Raw genomic sequence first — 26,995 nt, forward strand, 5'->3', positions numbered from 1 at the left:
CTGCAGCCAAATGTTTTGACGTAAAAATCATGAAATAGTTTCCTTAACTTGGTGACATATTAGCCCAGGCTGAATTCAGCCAGTAAGAGGATCCACTTTGAGTTATAGCTGCTTTCTGCATTGCTACCTTCTGCATTTTTTTGATAGAATTATTTCTCATATCAGTATCTTTATACATAGCTCTGGTTTTGTGGGATCAGAAAATCTGGTTAGCGTACTTGCTTAGACGTGAGTCAAAACTGTGTTCATGAGCATCACCCTGTTTAAAGGCTACAGCTTCTGTTCTGACCACATTCCACGTCTTGCAGCTGTGAGTGATTAATGAAGGGCAAAGTGAAACAGTGAGCATGGGCTGCACGTTGGCCTCCTTTCCTGGGGGAAGTGTTCATGGGCACAGATTACTGTCAAGTGAGGGTGCCAAGGTGACCCATAAGCATTGCAGAGCGGGCTGGGTAGTGAGCCGCTGGTGAGGGAATGATTTCCACCAACGCTGTAGACCCCCTGGCTCTCCTGAGTGGTGACTCAGCATTTGCCCAGATGTGAAATGGAGCAGAATGGAAATGGTGTGCTTCAAAATAGGAGAGTAGGTAGTAGTTCTCCAAGTTAAAAACTATAGAAACAGAAAATATTACTAAGATTGCTGTGTTACTTATGTACCTGAATGTTTTCCTTATCTTGAATATATTTAAATATTTTTGTAATTAAAACAATGTTTTACTCTGCAGAAACTTTGGAGTTTCTCTCTGCTCAGGTTTATGTGATTTTGGGGGAATCATAGCCCCGTTTCTGCTCTTCCGGCTAGCGGCCATTTGGCTAGAACTACCTCTTATCATTTTTGGTAAGAACTTATTTCATACATTATTCTTTGTATTAATAAAACTCTATAGTGATTACTAGGTTTGCTATTAATGAGCTCATTCAATTTTTTATTTATTTTTTATTTTTTTAATATTTTTTATTTATTTCTGAGAGAGAGAGAGAGAGAGTATGAGCAGGGGAGGGTCAGAGAGAGAGGGAGATACAGAATCTGAATCAGGCTTCAGGCTCTGAGCAAGCTGTCAGCACAGAGCCCAGTGCAGGGCTTGAACCCACAAACTGTAAGATCATGACCTGAGCCGAAGTCGGATGCTCAACTGACTGAGCCAGCCAGGCGCCCTCATTCAATTTTTTCTATGACAGTTGTTTGAGTTTTGAGTGGCCAGTCTGATTACAGTGATATGTGAAACCCTAAATGAATTCCATTTATTTTATGTGAAAATGTCGTGATGAGTCATTACCTTTCTTTGCTTAAGTTCCTAGTTAAATTCCAATACTATAAAACTCTTGATATTGGGGGACCACACCATTAATTTTCAGGGGACCGATTTGGACCTCTGGTTGTTTCAAATAAGTCTACAAACTAATTAGATTTGTAAATACTCTATACCTATTAGATATCGTATCTTCATTTGCTTGGCTGTGAAGCAGTCTGTGCCCGGAATCCCTTGTCTGTGCACTGTAACCTCTGTGATGGTCTTCAAGTTCATGCTCTCCTTCCTACTCCAGTTTCCACAGGCCTCCAGAGGGGATAGCATAGCACAGGGGCTGGGGCTTAGAGTAATTCAGTCCAGTGCTGCTCAAGTGCTGTGCTCCCCTTTCTGCCTGTGTCTCGTACCTGCCTCTACCCCATTCAGCAAGAAAGAACCCAGGCTGGCCCCCTCCCCCTACCTTCCCTCCATCTTGATGCCCTCACTCCTGGTGGAGACTGTGATCCATTTATTGCTCGCAGTTTAAATTGCAATGAAAATATTGAGTCCGTGAGGACATACGTCCTGAGTGATGCAAAATCCCTAACCATGCTCACTAGCTGGGGGCGGTAAAGCTCCTAACCACGTGACACCACCCAATTAAAAAAAAGATTATTGCAAATTATTTAGTGGGATCTGATGAGCAAGCCCACTGTTGACTCTGGCCAGCATGAAAAAGCAAAGAGAGTGCCATTGATCAACCAAGACCAGTGGTCTGGGGGTGGGGGGCTGGGGTGCAGTCCTTCAGGGTCTGAGCCTGGTTTGCAGTCAAGTACTGGGAAAGTCAGCCTAGTGCTGTCCTGCCTGCCCCACCTGCTGAGTGTGGCTGGGGAGCCAGCCACACTTCCTTCCTAATCATCAGTCCTATCACAGTATACTAAACACTGAAAGCAGAGGGCGTGGGCGAACACAGCAAAGGGACACCTGATGGAGTGGAGGAGGGGGGAAGAGTGCCCAGCTGAGATCTGAGAGAAGTAGAAATTACCCACATGGGAAGTATGGGCCTGGACTCCAGGCAGTGGGAAGGCCTAGCACCCAAGGGTGAAGCTGTTGTCTGGGAGCCGGGGAGGTAGAGGGCAGATGCAGGATGTATGGGGTGGGAGTGGGAGGTGCGTGGGAAAGAAGGGATGCTGGGGGGCAGGCGGGGCCAGATCACAATCACGAAGGGTCTTGCTGGTCCTATGAAGGTTTGTTCTTTATCCAAACAGCAGTGTAAGGTAGGAGATCTAAGCTGGGATTGACAGCATTAGGCTTACATTTTAAAAGCAGGACGCTGATGTACAAATGGGTTGGAAGGAGACGGTGCTGGTGGGCCACCAGTTCTGCAGGGAAGGGATCCTGGCTGGAGGCTGGGGGTTAAGGGCATGACACTAGAAGCACTGGGCACTGAGAGATTTGAGAAATACAGTAGTAGTAAAACTGGNCACTGGGCTCTGTGCTGACAATGCAGAGCCTGCTTGTGATTCTCTCTCCCTCTCTCTCTGCCCCTCCCCTACTTGTGCTCTCTCTCCCTCCCTCTCTCTCACAATAAATAAACTTAAAGAAAAAAAGTAAAACTGGCAAGAGGGGTGACTGAGAAGGCTCCCCAGAGGGGCTCCCTGGAGGGGCTCCCCAGAGGCAGAGGGAGGTGGGAAGACCAAGTTCCTGGCTGGGAAAAGTGGAGACAGCCAGGCCCTCGTTGGATGAACGCCATAGGAGCTGGCCCACGGGACACGGAGGAACCTGTCTGGGTGTGGGTCACAGGAAGTTCCCGCAAGAAAGCCAGTAGCCTTTGGGGCCTGTGCTTGGGAGAGAAGCGTGGCCCAGTGACAGAGATATGGAGGCCATCTGAGTGTAGATAACCACTGACGTGGGAGGGGCTGAGACCCCCACCCCAGGAATAGGACCAGGTTAGAGGAAAGGAGAGGGCCTGGGCAAGACAGAACCCTGATGAGCGACAAAGTGTCCTGCATGGCAAAGGGATCAGAGCCTCAAGGAGGGGAAGAGGGATGCGAGAGGGGTTCAGGGGCCAGAGAGAAGTGGGGCCAGGGGAGGGAAGTGGGTTCACCAGTGGCTGGTGCTGCTGTGGGGCCCGACCAGCAGACAAAGTGGGTCTGGAGGGCACAGGGCGGACCACAGAGAGACCAGGCAGAGGTGGTACAGGACCGCGGCCGGCACCCCCCTGCCAAGGCCAACTGTGAAGTTTTCAGGGATTTTTGAGCCCAGGTGTTAGCATAGCCATTATTCAAACTTCCCTATATTGAATCTATTAAAAACAGAGGTAATAAATACTCAAACCCCATCACTTCCTAATTCACATACATTTCCCTATTACCTGTGTGCTTTGGACTGCTTTGGTCTGTGTTTCCTTATGGGGGAGATACGATACCACATGCTGCCACTGCCCCTCCATTGCCACCCCCTCGATCTGTGATGTCGTGGCAGAAGCTAGAGATGCCCATGGTGAGGGTATTCACACCACGGAAATCCACAAATGCTGCAAATCAGGGCTGTATTTTCGGGAGGATTGGTTGGTAAACATTTACCACCATATCTGTGGGATGTGAAGATGTGTAGAAAATAGCGGAGGATGGCGTTTCAAGAATTTCGGCTCTAAAGAACAGAAAAGGCAGGGATGGTAACCGGAGGATAATGTGAGGTTGATAGAAGGGTCTGGAAAGAGGAGAATCTGTCATACGGCTCATGTCTCCACCAACCGGTTATAGACACTGGAGCCAGAGGGTTTATCGCTACAGTGAGGAGCCCAGAAAGACTCCAAGAGATGGCCATTGGGATGAAGTGGGGACAAGTCCAGCCGTGTAACATGACCCCGAAAGGAAAGGGAGGGAGAGGAACCAGCAAAGTTCTTATGGGTAAAAGGAAGATGAGAGGAGTCCTGCGTGGTGGCCGCTATTTTCCCCGAGAAGCAGGAGGTGAGGTCTTCCTACTTAGGCACCAGATACATAATAATGAAGCGAGCGAATGAACAGGTTTATGCAAGGGTCCGGGGATAGTGGGACCGCACAGAGTCCAAGGAAGGTAGAGAGCATTGCAAGCAGTGGCAGAGGAAAACTGGAGAGCTAGTTAAGGTAACTAGAGGGCTGCGGCTGGTAAGGGCTGGTGAAGGTTAGCTGGTTAGCTGGTGAAGGCTGAGCTCCAGGGTGAGCAGGAAGGGAGGCCATGGGCCAGCTGTGCGTTCCTCATGTGCTATTGCCTTTCCTTATTCTGTAGGTATCCTGGCATCTGTCTGCGGCGGGCTCGTGATGCTGTTGCCCGAAACCAAAGGTATTGCCTTGCCAGAAACAGTGGATGACGTAGAGAAACTTGACAGGTATTGTATGGAATTCAATGCATCTTAAATACAAGCAGCATTTCAAACTACTGAGGAAAAAAGAATGTGGAGAACATTAAACTCTTGTGGGGGGAAAATAATATCAACCCCTCATCTCACATCCTAAGCACAAGATTCAAAGTTGATTTAGAAGGTTAATAGAAAAAAGGCGAAACTGTAAAAGAATATATTTTTAAAATGTGGTTATGAAGAGGGAAACGTTTCTAAGTAAGGTGTTAAAATTCAGAAAAAATCTAAAGGAAGGGAAATGGGTGATTTGACAAAGTAGAGATAACTTAAATGTGCATCAGTAGGAAACTGATTATGAGGATGATAATATATTCATCATATGGCTTACTATGTAGAAATGAAAAGAAGTGAGATACAACTGTGTAGAATGACATGGTAAGATCTTCAGGACAGATTACAAGTGAAAAGTTGCTGAACAGCGTGTTACAGGATTTGTTAAAAAATAAAACCAATAGCAAATCCTCTCTGTAGCTTGATGGGAAGATAGAAGATGGAAAGAGAGAGAAAGAGATGATGGATAGATGGATGAATTGGATGGATGGGTGGATGGATGGGTGGATGGGTGGATGGATGGATGGATGGATGGATGGATGGATGGATGGATGGGTGGATGGATGGATGGGTGGATGGGTAGATGGATGGATGGATGGATGGGTGGATGGATGGATAAAAATAGATCAATAGAAAGAAGATAGAAAAGGAGGAAGAGAGAGATTAAATTTTGGAGTAGGGCATCTAACTGGTGTGTAGGGCAAGTTAATATCCAACTGATACATAAACATAAAGAGTTATATCAAGAAAAATTCACACTACACAAATTCTTTCCGATTTCCTCTGCTGGAAATATTTCATAATAAAAATAGACAAGATATGAATATGAGAGTTTGTAGCAAAATATCTAATATAGTAATATAGACCCTCTGGGGATAGAAATGAATTGGGTAGAAGACCTCATTTTTACACTCTGTAGACTTGATTATTTGATTAAATTTCTCATTACAACATATGGCCTTATATTATTTGTATAATTAAAAAGATAATTTAACTGCTGATTTTTTTAATGTTTTATTTATTTCTAGGAGAGAGAGAGAGAGAGAGACAGCGTGAGCAGGAGAGGGTCAGAGAGAGGAGTCACAGACTCCGAAACAGGCTCCAGGCTCTGAGCTGGCAGTCAGCACAGAGCCCGACGCGGGGCTCGAACCCACAAACTGCGAGATCATGACCTAATCGAAAGTCGGACGCTTAACCGACTAAGCCACCCAGGCGCCCCTAACTGCTGATTTTTAAAAATAAAATCAGTCTTCTAAATAATGGCATGGAGATTAAAGATGTGGCTCTCTAAACTTAAAAATTTTTTGTATCAAAAATATTTATAAGAAGACTGTAGTGTTAATAACCTGACAGCAGTTATTTTCCTCACATGTAGATTGGGAAGAGGTTAGAAGCTGGCACTTTTTAAGTACCGATGTATGGGTGGTTTCACACATGTCATTTCATTTAATACTCAAAACAATTTTGTGCAATTACAGTTCTTATCCTCATCCCTTTAAGTACTTGGAAATCTATGCTTAGAAAGGTTCACAGTTGCTAACTAACTTGGATGTAAACTATAATAATAAATAAATAAATAGATAAAAAAAAAAAAAAGATACCAGCTTTGGAGCGCCTGGGTGGCTTGGTCAGTTAAGCATCCAATTTTGGCTCAGGTAATGCTCTCGTGGTTGTTGAGTTCGACCCTGCGTCGGACTCTGTGCTAACAGCTTGGAGCCTGGAACCAGCTTCAGATTCTGCCTCCCTCTCTCTTTTTGGTTTATTATTTTATGCTGTAGACTACTTGATGTTTCCTCTTCAAATTCCTTTTTAATGAGGCACCATCCTCCTCCCCAGAAGTAGGCAACCATTGCTAAGAATTATTTTACCAAACCTTTAAACCTTCATGAGTATTTTACCAAACCTTTAAAACTTATACAATGATTTCATTGGGTTTTATTGTCCTGTTTCTTGATGCTATTTTGAAACATAAGATTGATTCATCAGCCAAGAACTTGCCTGAGAAAAGCTCATAAGTGTATGTAAAATAAAACCATCAGCTCATATCTCAGTAGCTGACTTTTAACAGTCAGAGAACAGGTGGGCATTTGCCCCATGAAATAATCCAAACAGATTCTTACTCCTGTTTGGAAATCAAGTGATGAGTAATGACTTATTTCTCATCCAAAGCTCTATCTATATTTCTCCCTAGAGCAATGCTATCTGAAATTTGGAGTGAGATGGAAGATTCTCTTTGAGATACTGCCATTTTGTTAATCAAAAGTAAGAAATTTATAAAAGGTGTTAAAACTGTGTGAAATCCTCTTGAGCGTGATACCATTGTAAGGTCCTGCTCCACTCAAAAGAGAGAAACATTTTGCTAATGGTGTCATTTTAGACAATTGCTTGGTTTGTTTCAGAGTTTAGGGACCAGGTCAGGGCGAGTGGCATCCAGTGCTGTCACATAAATAATTTATACGCTGCAATGAAGATTAACCCCTGCCTAGGGTCTGAAAGCAATTTAAAAAAATGGGCCTGATGACCATTTTTTTTTGTTGCCTTTGAATTGGGCTTTTATGAGATGTTATACGTGTGTTTGATCAAAGCCAACTATAATGTTGAGCAGACATTTGTTTAACTTGTTGTATCATGGTTCGTAAGGACTTTCTCTTTTCTCCTTGTTTGTTAGTCCATATTCCTATAAATGTGGCAGGAAAAAGAAAACTCAAGTTTCCAGCTCGCACCTTTGAGGCCCCCCTGCCAAAGACAAAAGGAAGGCGCTCTCTAGGTTGACGTCTCTCAAGGAACCAGCGTGCCTTGCAAACACGTGTGTGTTGTCCATTTTAGCCTCATTATGCCATGTGGCTCCAACTGTTCATCATACCGTACAAAGACATTCAGACTGCCCGGAGTATTTTTATATAAAGTCGGATGAGTTAGGATTTATAGCGCTAGGGAACTTTCTGGGAGCACAGAGTATGTGGCTGGTTTAGCAAAGAGCCTGTTGAGCGTGCAGCTTCCCCAGAGTTTTTTTCTTAAGTTGGAGCAGCGTCTGTGACCCAGTTACAGAGGGACAAGAGGAACTTTGGCCACCAAATTCTCGCGACCGCGTGCTCCATCCGAGATGAAGGATGTGCCAACCAGAGGTCTGGGAAAAGTGTACAGAAGTGAGTTCATCAAACCTGATCAACGAACTAAAGCTCTGAGCTGAGTGTTCTGAAGATACCAGAGAGGATGAAGATTGGGAAATCCGCTTGTGAAAAAACTGAGTCTGGGGACTTTGGGCCACATGGTCCCGAGGCTTTCCTTTCTCTTCTCGCCTCGTGCTGTGTAAGCCGCTGTAGCATCTGGGCTTGCGGGCATGCTTGGGCCTCGTTCCGTAATCATGAACAAATCTGTCGTACAATTAGAGGATTTGGCTCTATTATTTCTTAAATCAGATTGAGGCTGAGGTGATAGAGCCACATACTCAGCTCTGTACTGAACAAAATCCATGGATTATGGTTTCATGGGTCTTAAGATTTTAATCTTGAAGGGATATTTATCTTCTATTTTATGAGTTCAGTTCTATGATGCCACCCGTGGTCAAGGGTGAAACATTCAACCCTGACACGTTTAACTTGTCTTGGGAAGCAGCTTGCATTTTAATTTAAAAATAAGGTCAATTTATATCCATGTTTAAAAGAAGTAGTGGAAGCTTTATAAGTGATGTCATAGACACTAATAAGGGATTTGATCTTTCTTTTTTGTTACTGAGACTTGAAAGGTGGAACTTAAATACATATCTGCTACTTTTTTCTGCTATTCTACTTTATATGTTATATTTGTGGTATCTTCCAATTCAGTATATATCTTATGCAGAATTTTTTCGTGAATTATTTTGGGTGGACAGACAAAATGGGCATGAGGGGAAGTCTTGCCAATGAAGAAGAAAATTCTTGGTGAACACATGACAATGGGTACAATGTGTGTGCTAATTGTAAACTAAGCTCTGAATCCTAAAAGCACAATAGAATTGAACATGAATGTTTTATTTTCCCATGAAATAAACACTGCCCTTTGAGGATTTAATGCTGCAGTCACCCTTTATTCGTGCACACTTCCGTTTTTGCTATCTTTGCATTTCTCTCTGCTATAAGACGACTGTCCCTCCTTGATACTCTCAACTTTGAACTGCATTTTGAGTTGATATTTTGGTTCTGGTAACAATAAAACATTTTAAGTTGTCAAGAAGAATCAAGGTTTATTCTCTGTCCTCCTTTTGCACACGCATCCCTGGAAAACACCATTCCCGCGTGACAGTGCGCACTTCATTTTGGAAAGACAGCGATGGAAATTAAGTGCTCTACCTTCAGTCTACGGCCATGGTTCCTTTACAGGCTCTTGGTACCATTCCTAGATTCAAATGTGACCCAGAATAGCACTCCAGCTCTCTACGGGTCTTGTATTACACTGCCGTGGCCTGGTTCCCTTCACTGCGCACAAGTCTCTGCCCAGTATCCCCTGTGCTCGGCTAACGTCAAATTGTCAGTAACAGATTTCATCCCCAAGAATAGAATTTGTTCTCATGACTCCCCATACATGCTGCAGCTTTGAAAACATCCATCTCGGTGCCAGAAATAAAGATGTTAAAAAATGTATGTCAAACCGTCCTTTGCAGACATGATAAGTGTGTGGGTGACTTATTAGGACTTCTCTGCTTTCTTCTCTATGATCTCACAGGCTTCTCAGTCCCTTTTGCAACTATTCCTTGTGAGAAAGAGAGGAATCGCCTAAGTCTGGTGGAGTCACACTGTTTAAAACTGGTAGGATAAATGAAGGACAAGAAAACAATGAGGTTCAAAAAAATGAAGTCAAAGAAGTACAGAGTTTATTTTCAACAAATGTTATAAATGTGTTGCTTTATTCTTACAGAATCCAGCAGTCCACGGACAGGAACAATTTATCCACAATAATACTAAAAAAATGTCGAGGTTTAGCAGTGGGTGGTATAGGTACAGTGTCTTGGTTTGATTATTGTCAATCATTTCCGAGCATGCTAAATTCCCTACCCGTGCTTCAGCTTCTAGATGTGTTGACGCTTCGCTCTGTCTCACGTCCAATTAATTATTTCTCATTATTCCTTCAATCCAAGTAACAAACCTTGACACACGAACATAGACACCAGGCTTATTGGGGCGGGCACAGCCAAGACCCCAAGAAGTGACTCCTTGTAAAATGTATTTGTCCTTCTCAAAGCAAACCAGAGGCCCTCCACTGTCACCCTGTAAAGAGAGAGAAAAGAATCACGTGAGGAAAAAACCAGCCCCCTTTTATTAGGGGATGTCATCCTTCTGTTTTCCAAATGTAAGCTTTCTGAGCACTTGAACATTCTTTTCCAATTAGAAGGAAACTTCTTAATGCGTTATTTGAATATCTTCAGTACTTAACAAGTGCTGAAGTGTTTCAGTCCTTCCCACTGGTAAGGCCACCACGGGAATCCCATCCTCCAACATACTCCCCAGGTGTGTGACCTCTGACAGTGATGGTACTTAACTACCCCCTTACAACTGATCTGGAACTCAGGGCCCAAGGAATCCCCTTAGATTATCTCAATCAGCACTCAGGGACAGACCTAAAATGTTTCTGGGTAGCATTTGGACTGTGGCCTCCAGTGGACAAAGCCTTCCCGGATTTGCCACTTTGGGGCGGAAGTATCTAAGAGGCCAGCACAGGACAGCAGAAGACAACTTTATTCTTACCTGACAACTGTCGGTGCCCCCAGCCAGATTCCCAGCACAAAGCTCTGTGGATTTGACTCTTCCATTGAGAAACTCGTAGCGATTGCACACCTTGTTTTCAATCACAGGTAGCTGGGCTTCCTTGAGGAGACCAGCGCCAAAGGTCCCTGTGTTTAAAAAGATTAAGGAAATGGCTGCCAGATCCAAAATATGCCCACAAGGAAACTTCTGGAACAACAGAACAGCGGTGACAGATCTCTTGTTTGACCATGAAGTTGTATAAAGAAGTCAGTTCCTGGAGCGCCTGGGTGGCTCAGTTGGTTAGGCAGCTGACTTCTGCTCAGGTCATGATCTCACAGTTCATGAGTTTGAGCCCCGGGTTGGGTTCTGTGCTGACAGCTCAGAGCCTGGAGCCTGCTTCGGATTCTGTGTCCCTCTCTCTCTCTGCCCCTCCCCTGCTCACATTCTCTCTCCCAAAAATAAAAATTAAACAACAACAACAAAAAAACTCAGTTCCTAATACTATTGGAATTCTTTTTACCTCTTGAGGGTATAAATGTTATATAAGATTTCATGTTCCCAAGACCTGGATTTAATAATCTGGGTTTCTTTATGGTGTTCTGGATTTCGTGTTATGTTTCTTTGGTTCTTTTTTTTTTTAACTATAAAGAAATCTTTTTTAATACGTAAAGAGAGATTGAGAAATACAAGTGTTACTATATCATATATTCACTTTCAGTCTTTTTTAGATGCTTTTTTTTTTTTTACTACTTATACCATATTGCATGATTTTATACCCTAGTTGTTTTCACACAATGTTATATAATAAGGGCTTTTTTCAGATGCTGCAATCTTTGTAATTGGGATTTTTTGTTTGTGTTTTGAGAGAGAGAGCATGAACAGGGGAGAGGCAGAAGGAGAAGAAGAGGAAATCTTAAGCAGGCTCCACATTCTGCCCTGGACCGAATGTGGGGCTTGAACTCACAGCCATGACATCATGACCTGAGCCAAAATCAAGAGTCTGATGCTCCATGAGCCATCCAGGTGCCCGTAATTAGTATCTTGATGGAGAGTGACTGCTTCCTGGGTGTGCAGTTTCCTTTTAAGGTGAGGAAAGTGTTCCAGAAATAGTGCACAGCATTGTAAATGTACTACATGCTACTGAATCGTACTTTTCAAAATACTTAAAATAGTAAATTTTATGTTATATATATGTTACCACAATATGAAACAAAATAGCTGCCTTTTACTGGTATAAACTTGTTCAGGCACAAGCTCGTTAGGTGGTGTATCTCATTTAACCCTTACAACAGTCACACGAAATAGACACTTTCGTCATTCCTGCTGCACAGTGAAGGGAACTGAGGCTGGGAGAGGGTGTGTGGTTTGCCCAAGATCACCCAGCAAGTAAGCGGAAGCACCGGGATTGGAAGTGGGGTGTGTGACATCATTGGCCAGCTTCTTCACACGGTGCTCCTGGGTTCCTACAGTAGTTATCTTTGTTCATGCATTTTATTTATATTCCTTAATATTTTCTTACCCTAGTTCCCAGAAATTATATAGATGTGTTTATGGCTCCCGGTTAACATTGCCAAATTATTTTCTAAAAGTATATGACAGTATAAAATTTCGCTAGAAAGAAAGGGCCTCCACCCTGCACTTCTGAGTACTTAATAGATTTTTAAAAATATTTGCTGAAAATAAATAAATAAATAAAAATATTTGCTGATACAATAGGTGAAAACTGTCCTGGTTTCTTTCCTAATTCGCATTTATTTTCCAATTAGGAAGAATAAATACTCTCCCATATGCTTTTCTTATTTGTATTTCTTTTGTGAAAAACTGCTTTTTTTCCTACTTTGGCAAACTGAAACGGAACATTTGCCAAATAGCCAGAGGAAATGCTGCTTTTCCAGATAGACACACCCGGACATGTGCTGTCACAAAGAATCCAGCTTTCCAATTTTGCAAGCCCAGCTTTCACGTGTGTTGCAAAAAGTCATTGCTAGCACCGAACAGCCAAGAGACAGGGTGCTACTTCTTCTCCAGAGGCTTTGACTAAACTTGGATAACTGCGTTGAGTTTGGAATACTTACCCTGGATCTGGAGCTGACAGGAGCGTGGAGGGGGATTACCACGTGGGAAGGAGAGGCTTGACCCAGCCCTGGCTGGGCAGAGCCGCGGTGGAAGAAGGGCCCGAGGAAGCATCGGGTAGGGGGCACATTACTTGAACCGACTAGGTGTGTGGAGGGACCAGCCTTCTCCAAATATTTTGCTGAAAATTAATTTCTTCAGGTGTCTTGCTCTTGTAATCTGCTTTCTGAGCAAGACACATCCTGATGCTGGTGACAAAACCCACCACTAGTTGGCGGGAAATGGATGTGGTCTGTGCAGAAGTGCTGCCATCCTGCGGTCACAGTAGACATGGTGTTTCTGAGGGCCAGGAGGCTGAAGGTGTCCTAGGGATGACGCCCTGATACGGGGGCTTTGGGGAGAAAGAAGCAGCAGCCCCGGAAGCACTTTGTGATTGCTCATGCGGGGCTAACTGGCATGGGCCCCTTGGCCTTGCTCTGAAATATCAAGTCAGGGAATGTCTGGAGACTGAAAGGGAGAACGGGAGAGTTTTGACCTCACACTGAGTAGCTGAGAACACTGATCTGATGTTATTGTTGACATAAGAAAATCGGTAAACAGGCCTGACTTCTGCTTTGTGACTCCTCCTGGTTCAATGAGTTCACTGAGAATCATTTTCCCAGTAGACCGGAGGGTGAGGCCAGGATAGATGGAGGAAGCTAGTACAGGATGGCAGTTAGAAAATTGTGGCTGGTGGGTGAAATAGAAGAAACAGCAAATGGGCTTTAGTGGGTCAGGAAGGCCTGCGTTCCCTCAGGGTTCAGTTACCCACAGGCTATGTGATATTTACTGATGATGGTGATGGTGATGATGGTGATGATGGTGGTGGTGGTGGTGATGATGATGATGGAGGTAGTGGTGATGATGGTGGTGGTGGTGGTCACGTAATAGGCCCAGGAGCTGCTAAAATACCATCTGCAAAGCGCTGAGCTCTTCATATGCATTATCTTAATCCTTGCAGTGACCTTACAGCATGGTACAGATGAAGAAACTAAACTCATAGAGACATTAAATCACTTCCTAATGTCACATGAAGCATGGCAGAGCCAGAACTCCCATTGTGGTCTATAGAAGTTGAAGTCCGTGCTTTAATCAGTTAGACACTGTAGAGGACATCTGTTGGTGTTCTGGCTGCCTAGCAACCTTTCATCCTGCATCCCTTCGTCCTGTGGAGGATCCATCCTTGGCAGCTATTGGCCATGAGGGGGTTTTCTGGTGCAGGTGACGCAGGTCTGAGTCAGTGATTGGTCCAGACTACTGCACGTATGTGGGACAAGTGGTCTCTCTTAGCCCTCCCTGCAGAGCCACAGCCACTATGACATCTGAGCCACCAAGGATGTGCATTGGTGCCCACATACCCACTGAGTGGAGGGAGAGGCCTGGGCCCGGGGCCATCAGGAGAATCAGCAGACCCTGCAGCTCAGTTAGAATTTTGTTTTTCTGGGTTTCATCCCATTCGCATGGGATTTTCTGCTGTGTTCGAGAGAAAGCAGTGTATACAGGAACAACCATCCTCCCTGTCATCAACGAGACCTGGCCATGCTCAGTGCTTTTTGCACACCTCTCATTGTTCCCCCCCGCCACAGCCCTGCAGCCCATTTTCCAGCTGTGGAAACAGGTTCAATAAGAGTGTATGTCTTTCCAGGGTGCCTGCAGCCAATGGGTGGGAGTCAGGGTTCTGATTCAGACCAGCCTGCCCCCTTGTCTGTCCATTGTGCATGCGGTTCCCAAGGGACTGCCCTGTACCTTCTCTGAGCCTCAGATCCCTCATTTCCAAAAATGGAAACAAAAATATTGAACTCATAGGGTTTTGTGGTGTTTAAATTTTTTTTTAAATGCAAAACAACAGAATAGACTGTCACATCCAGAGGGACGCTTCATCTGTGAAGTTTCCCTTTGCTTCTCAATGCTCACAGCCTCCAAAGTACGGAAAGGGGGGTATGTGCAAAATTCAGGAGGTGAGGTTTCAGAAATGCAGGAAAAGTGCAGAAAGAAGGAAGGCAGATTCGAAGTGACTAAGACCGGTCATTTTTAACAATTTTTCCAAAACCACAAAACCTTGCTTAAATGAAAGGTAATACAAAATACCATGTGAAACACAATTTGAAAACATGGGTTTTACGGGTGAGGGCTTCCAGGCCGAGTGGTACAAAGAGGTAAGGTGACTTGTTTGGTTTGCCCAAAGAGTGGCAGAGTGAGATCTACCCTCCAGAGCTCCTGACTCCCATTCTGGAGCCCTCACCAACACTTCTGAGAAAGCAAGGCAGAGATCTAAGACATTCCTACAGTGTTTTGAGGCCTGAGTCTGATGAACATAATCCCTATCAGGGCATACTGCAAAGAGAAGATGGGGTCCCCAAAATGTAGCACGGGTGACGATACAAGGTCTTGCATAAGCATTTCCTCTTCCACGCACACCCCCATCACCCAACACCGAATACCATCCTGGGGCTGGGAACTCCCTTCCTTTCCCCTGGCTGTCAGTCTGTCCCACCACCAAACAGCCTACAAACACCTACAAACAGGCATGTGGGGATTTGGGGAGATGAGCTTAACTATAATTGTTGTTGTGTGTCACACCATGTTAGGGAGCTCAGTTTGGCTAACTCTACCTGAAAAATAATCAAACACCCTTCATGTTCAGGTCTGCTAAAAAAGAAAACCCTACTTGCCTATGAATGTGATATGAACGTGGAATGTACGGGCCAAGAGACTCAGTCCTAAGAGGCACCACTCTCCGTCCCTCGCCCATCCCCCACGATGATGAATTATGGAGACTTAGGTGGGAACCCCGCCAAAGTCAGGAACGGTGGACCTCAGGGAACGTGGTATGAGTTTGCGCGAATGGTCATGTTCTCCTATAGGCTATGGGTCTAAACCGATTCCTCGTGTGAGTCAGGGAATTTCTCTCACCTTGGGTTTCTCCCCAGCCAGTGATGTAACATAATGTCCGGTCAGCAACCACATAATTTGCGGGGGGCAGACAAGCTGGGATCACTTTTGAGGTGATGATGGCAGGCCTGAAAGAAACATCAAATATCACATTGGGCTGCCCTGCTAGGTAAGATTCTTCTACCGCTCTTCTATTGGTCACTCACAAGATGCCACCAGCCCAAAGCCCCCAGAATCCTCTGAGCTGGTCTTTCCTTGCTCCACTGACACAGTGCAATGCAGAAAACAACTTTTCTCCTTGGGATGGCCTGGCCCATCTGGGCCTGTCCCATGCCCTCTGGAACCCACCAGGTACGGTACATGTGTTGTGTGCCTTGTTGACCAGCCCAAATGTGCCCATTCTCAAAATAGCTGTCTTGTCAGCCTTCTCCATTGGCACCTGTTTCCAAATATCACTAACTTTAACAGAAACAGATTTATCATTTTGTCAGACTTATTAAAATTCTATTTCAACAGGGAAAGTAACACCAAATGTTAGGAAAGGGGTCCTGGGTGGCTCAGTTGGTTAAGCATCTGACTTTGACTTTGGTCATGATCTCACGGTTCATGAGTTCAGGTAAGCTTGAGCCTGGCTTTGGGTAAAAACACGAGCCCTGCTTCTGGTGAGCTCTGCTTCTTCCCTACTCTCTCTCTGTCCCTCACTCACTTTTGCTCTCTCTCTCTCAAAAAAACAAAAACAAAGATAGGAGGAGGAAGAATTTGCATTTGTGAATTGTGTGTGTATGTGTTTGTGTCTGTGTCTATATTGTAGCTTTTTGGAAAAATGATTTATTTGGGGGGGATAGCACAAGCAGGAGAGAGGGAGACAGGGAATCTGAAGTGGGCCCCATGTGGGGCTCAAACTCACAAACTGCAAGATCATTATCTGAGCCAAAGTCTGATGCTCAACCGACTGAGCCACCCAGGCACCCCTATATCGTAGCTTTTTAAGTGAAATGAAACACATAATTTCATTTGGTTTCCCCCAAACATATTATTACTTTGAAAGAACTGTCAACCTGGAAGAATTGAATACGTCTCTGATTATGGATGTATATTAGCTGACTGGCCAATATTAAGTGAGAGCTTCAGGAGAAACTATGCACTTAGATCTCAGCTCACTCTTTTTCCACACAAGGATACTGATTCCTGATGCCTTTTTAAAATTATTATTCTCAAGTTAGTTAACATAGTGTAGTCTTGGCTTCACGAGTAGAATCCAGTGATTCATCTGTTACATACCACACCAAGTGCTCATCCCAACAAGTGCCCTCCTTAATGTCCATCACCCATTTTCCCCTCCTCCCACCCCTCATCAACCCTCGGTTTGTTCTCCGTATTTAAGAGCCTTTTATGATTTGCCTCCCTCTTTGTTTTTTCTTATTTCCCCTTCCCCTGTGATCATCTGTTAAGTTTCTCAAATTCCCCATATGAGTGAAATCATGTGATATCTTTCTGATGCCTTTTTTCAAGAGCACAGCTAATGTGTGGCAGAATGGGACTGAACCCAGATTTTCTCTGCTCCCCAAGGCCTTTGTGTTTTTCATGTCATGTCCTAGACGGTGTCCCCCATTCCCCCTCCCCACATACGCACAACTCTGTTACGCTCGCAAAATCAGGCATAAACCAACATTATCACTGATCTTGGGGTAAAAACCAAGGAGAGGGGGCCAGTACCTGCTTAGCTTCAGCAAGGCGATATCTGCACGTGTCGGCTCCAAGAACAGCTTGGACACCTCTATATCCTGAATATCCGTTTCAAGTTGTAATTCTTGGTGTGCGCCCAGGATGACCTTATATGTTGCAGGCCTTGAGGATCTAGGAAAGGTGGTGACATTCAGAGCAAAGTCATGTACCAGCCCCTTTATTGGGTGGCCTTCTGAGTCATAAACATGGCATTTTCTCCTTATCTCTCTACCCACAATCAGCAACCTCTGAGCAGCAAGAAGCAAAGCTCACTGTTTACCTGAATCTGGCCACTAAGGAATGTTCTCAAGCTGTTTTTGGCCTGACCACAGAAGAGGAATGAAACCAATAGTGAAGTCAGTACAAGGACAGATACCTGTGTCAGGAGAACCTGGGGGGACCGATGCCTGTCCTGGTGAGGGGGTCTGTCCTGCATTGACCCAGGCATACATACCCACCCTCCCTAGAAACATTCCCCTTCTCTCTCATACACTGGCCCTGGAGATTCTGATTCAGTCTTCATGTCCATTCCCTGGTCCCTAGGGTCACTGCCATGGAAGGAGGGAAGGAGGGAAGGAAGGAAGGAAGGAAGGAAGGAAGGAAGGAAGGAAGGAAGGAAGGAAGGAAGGAAGGGGAAAAAGGGAGGGATGGAAGAAAGGAGGGAGGGAAGAAGGAAAGAAAGAAGGGAGAAAGGGAGAAAGGAAGGGGCAGAGAAAGGAAAGAGGGAGGAAACCAGGAGAGGAGAGGGGGAGGGAGGGAGTTTTAAGACAAGTCTTCATGTCCCCCAGACATACCTCTCCAAGCAGTGGGCAGCCGTCAACACCCACTCTGGGGCTATTAGAGTCCCTCCACAGAAGTGCTTTCCAAATCTAGAAGGAAAACTTCCAGAATTTTAGTTCAAATCTGATGCTATGTTCTACTGCAAGCCCCAAAGAAGGATTCACTCTATTTTGACAAAGTTGATGTTCCCAAAGGAAGACTAGCAGCCCATCATCAGGATGGCAAGAACTTTGAGTTGTGCTTCAGTAGTGTATGTTCCAGAAGGTCTCATCCTCACCAGTGTTTAGATGCAGGGGGAGTGAGGCTCAGGTACAGCCTGTCCACAGGAGAGCAAAGTCATGTGGCTGCAACAGGACATCCATGTCCATGGCTTGGACTTGTGGGCCCCAGATTCCAACGGAAGTGGCCAGCCTAAGGTCATGCCCTTGAGGCCTCTTTTGTTTCTTTATGACAAGATCTATGCAAGGCCTGAGCCATTCTTCAGGGCACCAAATGTGACCCCAAATAGCTGTGATTTGTGAGAGTCTGCTCATTTTACCCTTTTGGTGTGAATCAATCCATCATATGACAGGGATACAAATTATAAGTGCCTGCATGATCAGTCAGGAAGTAGACCACAGCACGGTTTGGGAAAGAAAAAACTTGAAATGCGTGAAAGGTGAAGGTTTGTATAGAAAGGAGTGAATGAATGATAAGATGAAGAGAAGAAAAGCCAACTCAACCAAAGAATGAAATATACTGAGTACACATCTCCCAAATGTAGGGAGGGAAGGCAACTAGAACAGCAATTCAATGCAGAAATGTTGCCCTGGTGGAGAGATGAGAAAACAAAGCAACACAGAAGATAGATTAGCCTGTTTCACACATGCACTTTATACAAGACATCCAGGAAAATTGAATTTAAAAGCCCATGCCACTGAAACGGTCACCCAAACTTTCTGGGTGCCATGGGTCAGAACTGATCCCTCTCAAATTATGGTGGTCCTGAACTATCTTGCACTGAAGACATAGGATATGCTTGTGAATGGCTGAGCACTCTTTGATAAATTCAATAATTCACAAAAGTGTAAAAAAAAAATCTTTATCAGTCAAAGACTATAGATAACTTTGTCCATGACTCCCTCAACATACCACACTTCTAAAAATACCCCATCCCCTTTGTCTTACAAAGAGACAATGGACATCAATAAAATCCTCCAGGCATCTCCAATACTTTTCCAGAAATACTGGAACTTGGTGTGAATTGCTACATCCACAAAGTTTGACAGTAGATACCCAGATCAAGGAAACTATTCCAATTCTGGCTATTTTCAAAGTGGAGAACCTAGAAAAATATAATTTTGTTTATTTTCATAGTTTTCCTTCCTCCTAAGAATATAGAGGCAGGTAATGATGACCTGAGCTATGTGGATTTAATGTGAAATTAGGTTTTACAGGGCTTACATAGGAGAGTGGAAATGTTACCTTGTTCTAAGACTGATCTGCCAGGGCCAAGAGTGTGGGTTGGCCACACATCCACCTACAACCCTTCCAGGACATTTCTTCGGTTCCACCTGGGGCTTCCCACAGTCAAATGAACCGGACACTGTGACACAAAGTGGAGAAGAGAATCACACGTAAAGAAGTGAAATGAAAGGTAGCAACTGTGTCACACAACTCCAGAGAGATCAGCAGGTCATGGCCAAAGCACTAAGATTTTGACATCTCAAAGCCCAAACTAAACAGCAAGGTCACAAGCATCTTTGGGGGTACATTTTTTTCTCAATTTCAAAAGTGGCATTAGACAACGCAGAATCTTCTCCTTTCAGAAAAATAGAAGTGCTTTGGTATTATTTGGGGGGGGGGAGGGAAGGATTAAATAGAGTTAGGTGTTAACAGTGAGAGTTTGCTGAGGGCACCCTGTCACAAATGTTATTCTGACTCCATGTGCTTTATCTACATTCTCATCTCCATCTTCATCATCTCCCTCTTCTTCCTCTCCTTCTTCTTCTTCTCCTTCTTCTTCTCCTCCTTCTCCTCCTCCTCCTCCTCCTCCTTCTTCTCTTTCTCCTCTTCCCCCTCTTCCTCCTCTGCTTCCTCCTCCTCCTCATTCTTCTTCTTCCTCTTCCTCTCCTCCCCTCTCTTCTTTCTCCTCCTCCTTCTTCAGTGCCATCTGAACCACATAAAATTTACTGAAAAGCATAGTTGTCGTACCCATTGAAAGTCACTACTGGTATTTTCTAGTGTGAAACTCTGTGTGTACATATATGTACCCGTGTGTGTGTGTGTGTGTGTGTGTGTGTGTGTGTTTGTGTGTGGTTGTATGCAATGAAGATAACTGTCCTAACCTTCTCTCAGCCAGCCTCTGGACAGGGCTTCCAGAAGCTTCCCAAGACTAACCCAACACCCTGGGAATGACTTACATCCACTTGCCCTTATTCTCTATTTCCCTCCTAGGCAATAAGGGCAGTGCTCCATCCTTGGCACCACCCACTAATGCCTAAAACAGCTCTAGCGTCTAGAAGGCTAGAGCGTCTGGTGGCGGCCAAGGGCTGCACCTGCGAAGTTGCTGTACTTCTCCTTCTTGGGAATCGAGGAACATCATCCCAGGCACAGCTGTGGAGCCCCTGACAGGAAGGTCATGCTGATACGACAAGTTAAAAGCAATCCTGCCAAGCAGGCGGCCCGTCCAGCGTGGAGAACCTGGGCTGTGGGAGGCAGCCAGGTGTACCAGAAGGGGCAGAGCGGAGGATCAGCAGTGGCCAGCCGAAGGGAGGCACTAACCCCGTTCAGAGACTTTCAGACACAGAGGCCACCAAGAGGGCTTCTGCAGAACAGAGAAAACACCCACTCAAGAAAGACTCAGCTATGAACTCACCCCAAATCCAGAGCTCAGAATAACAGCAGCCGAGGGGAAACTTGCCTATCACCCTGGCCGCTCCTTTTACCCCGCTGCTCTACCCAGGAGGGTCCCAGGTGCAAAGCCTGGCAAAGCGGCTCCCATGCTCTTCACCTGTACCCCCAACTCCTCCCACCACCACCGCTGCACACTTTTCGGTGAGTCCGCAGCCGGAGCTTCTCCCTCACCAGCTCTAGTCCCTCCGCATGGCAGACACAATCACATGTGACCAAGCCATGCAATGGGACGGTCCAGGCTGGTTTTCTGGAACCAGCGCAATTTCTATTTGCAAAGACAGGTCTGCAGAAAATAACACAGGATCCAAATCAAAGAGGCTTACATTGCTCTCCAGACCTTCCCGTGGACTTGTCATTCCAGACTTTCCCCCTCTCCCTGACCCAAGCTTTTGGCTCCTGAAAAATCTCAGGGAAATGAGGAAAGAACCCAGACAAGAGTTCTCTAAGTTATGTGGCTAATGTGTGAGTTATAAATAGAAACCTGAGGAGGAAGAAGATTCGGAGCTTCGTAAAAGTCTACATTACTTCTCACTGAATTCTTTGGATGACATTTTATAGGTTTACAATGTACATGGTATGCTTAGCTGGGTCATGTTGTTTGTGCGTTTTTTCTTCTCAGCCACTGAAAGAGAGAGTCACCTGTCTGGGGACTGGATTTAAATTTGCTTTTCAGGCACCCCAAGCGGGACATAGAGAATTCAGTGAGACTATCCTGGGGCTGATCGGATCACTTTTAAGTTTGCTCTTTTGGAAGATTGTGTCTTTATTTTTGTCAGGTGTTAGCGAAGGGGGACTCACTAACCAATGGGGTCACCAGAAGGACAGATTCAAGAGGCCCATGATGAAGAGAGGGCAGCCCACCTGACGCACTCAGCTCAAAGCCTTCCTTCTGCTAATCTGTATCGGGGAGATGATGCTGCATTTATCTGAGAAGCCATTTCCTTCCAAAAAGGAAAGCAACTTACCACATAGCGGGACATCGCAGTAGTCAAAGAGTTTCCTTGGACTCGTGGTGTAGCACCAAGGACCATTGACATCGCCATCAGGATTGCGGCAGTACTGAAAACACAAGGCAGGTGTATGGAGGGCTGGGCACAGGGGGGCAGAGAAGGTATTCACACATTTCACGGCTGCCCTGAGAAGCCATGTAGTGGGGCACCTGAGGGGCTCAGTCGGTTAAGCGTCTGACTTCAGTTCAGCTCACGACCTCACAGCTCGAGAGTTTGAGCTGTCTGTGCAGAGCCCACTTCGGAGTCTCAGTACCCCTCTGTCTCTGCCCCTCCCCCACTCCATCTTTCTGGCTCTCTCAAAATAAATATGCTTAAAATAAGATTAAAAGGCGGCACCTGGGTGGCTCAGTTGTTTAGGCATTCGACTTTGCCTCAGATCATGATCTCATGGTTTGTGAGTTCAAGCCCCACACCAGGCTCTCTGCTGACAGCTCAGAGCCTGGAGCCTGCTTCAGATTCTGGGTCTCCCCCTCTCTCTGCCCCTCCCCTGCTCATGCTCTGTCTCTCTCTGTTTCTCAATAATAAATAAAGGTTAAAATATTTTTTAAAAAAGATTAAAGGTAATGTTTCTAGTTTTTTGCGGTGGGGGGCAAAGTTATTTTTTAGGATAGTAGGAAGCTTCTGACTCAGAGTTTGCCTTTGGTCACGTCCCCTGTGAGGGGCTCCCCTGGAGGGAGGGTGGAGCCCTCGAGGGACTAAGGTAGAGGTGCTATAGACTTTTTTAATGTTTATTTTATTTTTGAGAGTGAGGGAGCGTGCATGAGCAGAGGAGGGGCAGAGAGAGGGGGGCAGAGGATCCGAAGTGGGCTCTGTGCTGACAGCAGCCAGTCCAACGTGGGGCTCAAACTCATGAATTATGAGATCATGACCTGGGCAGAACTCAGACGCTCAACTGACCGAGCCCCCCCAGGCGCCCTGGGTAGAGGTGATTCAAAGGGCCCCTCCCCCTCCAGCAGCTGTGTCAGTGGGCCTGTTAGAGACCAAGCAATAGCAAAAGCGGACCGTGGGACACGACTGACCCATCCCTAGGTTCACTTCTGCAATGTCCTCCCCAGTGACGCCTGTCTGCTCTTGTTCCAGAATCTGTTCCCAGCAACTGTGCACATTCCACGGGTCAAGCCACAGGAAGGCGATGTCTTTCTTTTCCTTTCCTGTGCAAACCCCCAACATAAACTATCCGCAGAGTGTGAGGGACTGGGAGAAATCCTATTGCTTGGGGTCCTCATGGACCATCCACATTTTTTTCTAGAAAAATTTGACTAAAATGTCACAAAAGACATCGTTGACCACCAGAATGTAGAAGACAAACACTAGAAAGTAGAAACAGCACACAATGTTAAAAGCGGGCAGGAAATGTCACAGACGAAATGAGGCCCCTGCGCCCAGTGACCACAAACCCAGTCTGCTTGCCGGTGGAAAGTGCAGTTGCCATGTGCTGACCCCGGTTACCCCAGGCTCAGTCCCTGAGATCTCTCCTAATCCTCTTGCTGCCCCCAAGGACCGGTCCAGGCCCACTTGCTGCGACACGGGACCAATCCTGTTTGCAAAGACTGCTCAGCGGAAGGCGAAACAGAGTCCGAATGAAAGTGGCTTACGTTTTTTTCCAGACCTGCCTGTGGATTCGTCTCAGGTGTGAAAATACCGTGTCTGTGGGGCTCCTGGGCCCCCCACTCCTGGCAGGGGATGCCCGTAACGGTGGTTGCCTTCTTGCCCCGGTATCCTTTGCCATTTCCAAACATGCAGTCTGCAGGGGAAAGAACATGGGTGGTTACGCGTCCCGTGCCGTTCCGGGATGCTAAGGTGTGTGTGCTGACGACAGATTCTGCCATCACATTCTTAGAGCCATGGAATGCGGACAGTCACAGTGAACACTGCCTAGTTTAAAATGTCACTGGAAATTTTGCTGCCTGGGAAATAATTGCAAGCCAAGATGTTGGCATGGGAACTTGGGTTAGGACACTAGGTCAATTTTATAACAAGGTGACTGGTAAGACAGAGCACATGGAGGCTTTACAAGACGCAGGTAGTTCAGATGACCCTCGAGCACCTCATTCTCATCAAGCAGGGATAAAAAGAGTGCAGACTGAAAAAGGTATAAAAAAATTCTATTTTTTTAGGAGACTCTTAAATACTGAGAACAAACTGCGGGTTGATGGGGGTGGGGGAGAGGGTAAAGTGGGTGACGGGCACGGGGGAGGGCACTCGTTGGGATGAGCACTGGGTGTTGTATGGAAACCAATTTGACAATAAATTATATTAAAAATTTCTAGTTTGGCTGGAGCTGTACTGTGAATTCCCACCCTCTGCGGGGAAGGGGTTCATGAAGCAATGACTTGGGGCCTCTTCCCCAGGCCCACCCTCATCTCAAGCCTCGGGGCAGGGGGCTTCCACGAGACCCCTCAGAAAATATGATACATACCTAGAAGGGGACCCAGGGCAGCATCGTTCTGATGACCATTTGGAAAATACAAAAAGCAAATGCTGGGCTGGCTAGCTTCTCTGCCAAGGAGGGGGGTGCGCTGGGCAGCCTGGAACGCCAGCATTTGCCAGGATGGGGGGAAGGGAGTTACCCCACGCACCAAAGGTGAGGCAGGCATGTGGGAGAACCCTGGCAGGTCATCTCAAGTCTTATCTGGGAGGGATATGCAGATGGGCACAGAGCCTAGGGTGTCACCGAGACAGACAGGTGCACTCAGCCTGTTCAAGGGAAGAGGAGGTGAGGTTCTCCAGCATTTCAGAGGAACAAAGCCCATCTCAGCAAGGAGAGGGGTCTCACCTTCCAACCAAGTTCTTGTTTGAGTCAGTACCCTCTGGAGGAGTCTGGGTTACCCGAACCTGGCCAGACGAGCCACGGACCCCTGAGTTTTCATGTTGAGGCCGAGGGAAGACGAGCCCAGAAGCAGGTGCTAAGCGCTCAGAGCTACACTCCCAGGGCCACGGAAGCACAGGATAGTGTAATTATTTTCTACCTCCCGCCTCAGATGACAACCACATTCCTGTGTTCAGGCCCAGGCACCCTGCAAGCCACATATCCACCTTCCCGGGTGGGAAGGCACCTGACTGCCTTCCAGCCCTCCTAACTCAGTACATTTAAAACCGAATTAATCATTTCTACTTCTCCATAGAGGAGGCAGAGTGTTGGGTGTTCTAGCAGATTCCATTTCGGCCAGTGCTGCCATGATCGACCCCTCAATCTACTCGACTCGAATTTTATCCATCCGTCACCACCAATTAGTTTGCAAGTCCTTAAAACACGGCCCACCCACGGCACACGGGCAGTAGCTCTGGCTTCCGGTGGCCGACCCTCAGCCGGCGCTCAGTGCCCTGAACAGGTGCCACAACAGGGATGTGCCACCTCTCCTCCTCCCGGTGCGCAGGTGTGTAGACGTCAGGGCACAGACTTCTCACCTGACTCGGAAGTGCCCTCTGCATTCGGAACCTGGGGAACAGTCGGGGACTTGGTGGTACTCTCTTCTGTGTCTAGACATTTTTTCAAGTTACAGAATTCCCAGCGGACACTGGGGTCGGTGGTATAACACCAAGGGCTCTTGTCAGCATCCGGATTCCTGCAGTAGTTCATCGTCAGGCCGCTGTGAAGTCCACAATACAGGGCATGAGAGGGGGAGAATCTCCCGGGGCCGCCCGTGCCCTCAGACTTGTACGTGACTTTGAAATAGCGCCATTACATAGACCTCAGGTGCCAATTATTATTATAATTGTGACAAGCACACATGGTTCCCAACTTCTGAACAACTGGGGACATTTAAAGTCTAGCTTATAGGGGCACCTGGGTGGCTCAGGTAAGCCTCCAACTCTCGGTTTCCGCTCAGGTCATGACCTTGCAGTTTCATGAGTTCGAGCCCAGTGTCGGGCTCTGTGCTGGCAGTGCGGGGCCTGCTTGGGGTTCCCCCCTCTGCCCCGCCCCCACTCATCCTGTCTCTCTCTCTCTCAAAATAAATAAACTTAAAAACACTTTTTAAACCATACCTTATAATTTTTACTTTAATAATATAATAATATAATTTATATGCACTCCATATAGAAACAGATAATACATAAATGTATAAAAGAAAGTACCTGAATGTCCTCCTTTTCCTGGGAATGTTACATACATTTCCTCAGGGATAACCAATATTGATTTTAAAGTGGACATTTTAGATTTTTTTCTTAAGCACATATGAATATATATCTCTACCTCCATCTCCATCTCTATCTCTGTCTCCATCTCATGAATACACAGAGCTATGTGAGTAGGAACTAAACATTTCCCCCAAGGAGTGACGCTGTGACCACACTCCCAGGCCAGCCCCCTCCAGCTTCCTGGTTCACAATGTTGCTAAAATGCTGTGCACTCAGCATGGACTTACCGTCAATATCCTATTAGGTAGATCTAGTAGGTTTGGGCTTTGAAAGACTGAAGGAACGCCTTCCTGGAAAACTAGCTCCCCGAGGATGAAGATGTGTTTCTAAAGGATGCCTTCTGGGGAAATGCAGAGGTGGGGCTGGGGGAGGGGACTGGGGACTCCCTCGCTGCAGCCACGCAGGATGGAGGGAGGCAGACGATGTTAAAGAAGGAGTGGAGAGAGATGTGCACCAACAGCGCTGAGGGCTTATGGGAGAGTCAGGAAGAGGCACAGCAGGTGAGGAGCCTGGGAACACTGGGCAGATCAGTCCCCTGCCCCCCCCCCAAAAAAACTGCCCCAGCCTCTGAGATTTCTCAGCTTTGCAATCCTCTTTACAGTTTAGACCCACGACCTGCTGTCTGAGAAAATCTGAAACATACTACGAATTATGGGAATCCAGCCCTATGTCTCTGGACACGACCAGCAAGTGATATCTCAGGACCTGGTCAACAATCCGAAAAAGCCCTTCAGTGGGTCTCCAAGCAAGTCAATGTGTCAAAGTTTCTACCTTTTGAAACAGGGTCCTGATCTCTCTCTCTCTCTCTCTCTCTCTCTCTTTTTAAAGTTGAGGTATACTTAATACAGGTCAAAATGTATAGACCTTCAAGGTAGTTTTGAGTTTTGATGACCACGTATGCCTGTATAACCCACAGTCCTATCGTGATACAGGACATTCCCAGCCCACCAGTAAAGCTCCCCTGGGTCACCGTTCAATCTGGCTCTGCTGCCCCTCCAGGGGGTGGTGGGTGGGGGGGGAGAATACTTTTGATTTCTCTCACCA

At 46.1% G+C, this 26,995-nt stretch overlaps 2 protein-coding genes across 2 annotated transcripts in view; one reads left to right on the forward strand and one right to left on the reverse strand.

Annotated features, from left to right (window-relative positions):
* Positions 1-8,727, forward strand: part of SLC22A3 (solute carrier family 22 member 3) — a 48,656-nt gene extending 39,929 nt beyond the window's left edge. The window contains exons 8-10 of the mRNA XM_077755148.1: positions 726-838; positions 4,497-4,596; positions 7,346-8,727. Coding sequence (XP_077611274.1) covers positions 726-838; positions 4,497-4,596; positions 7,346-7,406 — 274 coding nt within the window. The 3' untranslated portion in view covers positions 7,407-8,727. The remainder of the gene's footprint in view (positions 1-725; positions 839-4,496; positions 4,597-7,345) is intronic.
* A 782-nt stretch (positions 8,728-9,509) lies between these two features.
* The window catches only part of PLG (plasminogen), a 44,177-nt gene continuing 26,691 nt past the window's right edge, over positions 9,510-26,995 (reverse strand). The window contains exons 11-19 of the mRNA XM_077755065.1: positions 25,220-25,401; positions 23,407-23,555; positions 21,767-21,860; positions 19,371-19,491; positions 17,921-17,995; positions 17,118-17,258; positions 15,423-15,529; positions 10,398-10,543; positions 9,510-9,920 (exon numbers count right to left, since the gene is read on the reverse strand). Of these exons, the coding sequence (XP_077611191.1) occupies positions 9,759-9,920; positions 10,398-10,543; positions 15,423-15,529; positions 17,118-17,258; positions 17,921-17,995; positions 19,371-19,491; positions 21,767-21,860; positions 23,407-23,555; positions 25,220-25,401 (1,177 nt within the window). The 3' untranslated portion in view covers positions 9,510-9,758. The remainder of the gene's footprint in view (positions 9,921-10,397; positions 10,544-15,422; positions 15,530-17,117; positions 17,259-17,920; positions 17,996-19,370; positions 19,492-21,766; positions 21,861-23,406; positions 23,556-25,219; positions 25,402-26,995) is intronic.

This window comes from Crocuta crocuta, unplaced genomic scaffold, assembly GCF_008692635.1.
Source record: "Crocuta crocuta isolate KB4526 unplaced genomic scaffold, BGI_CrCroc_1.0 scaffold11, whole genome shotgun sequence".
In the NCBI taxonomy this organism is placed as follows: Eukaryota; Metazoa; Chordata; class Mammalia; order Carnivora; family Hyaenidae; genus Crocuta; species Crocuta crocuta.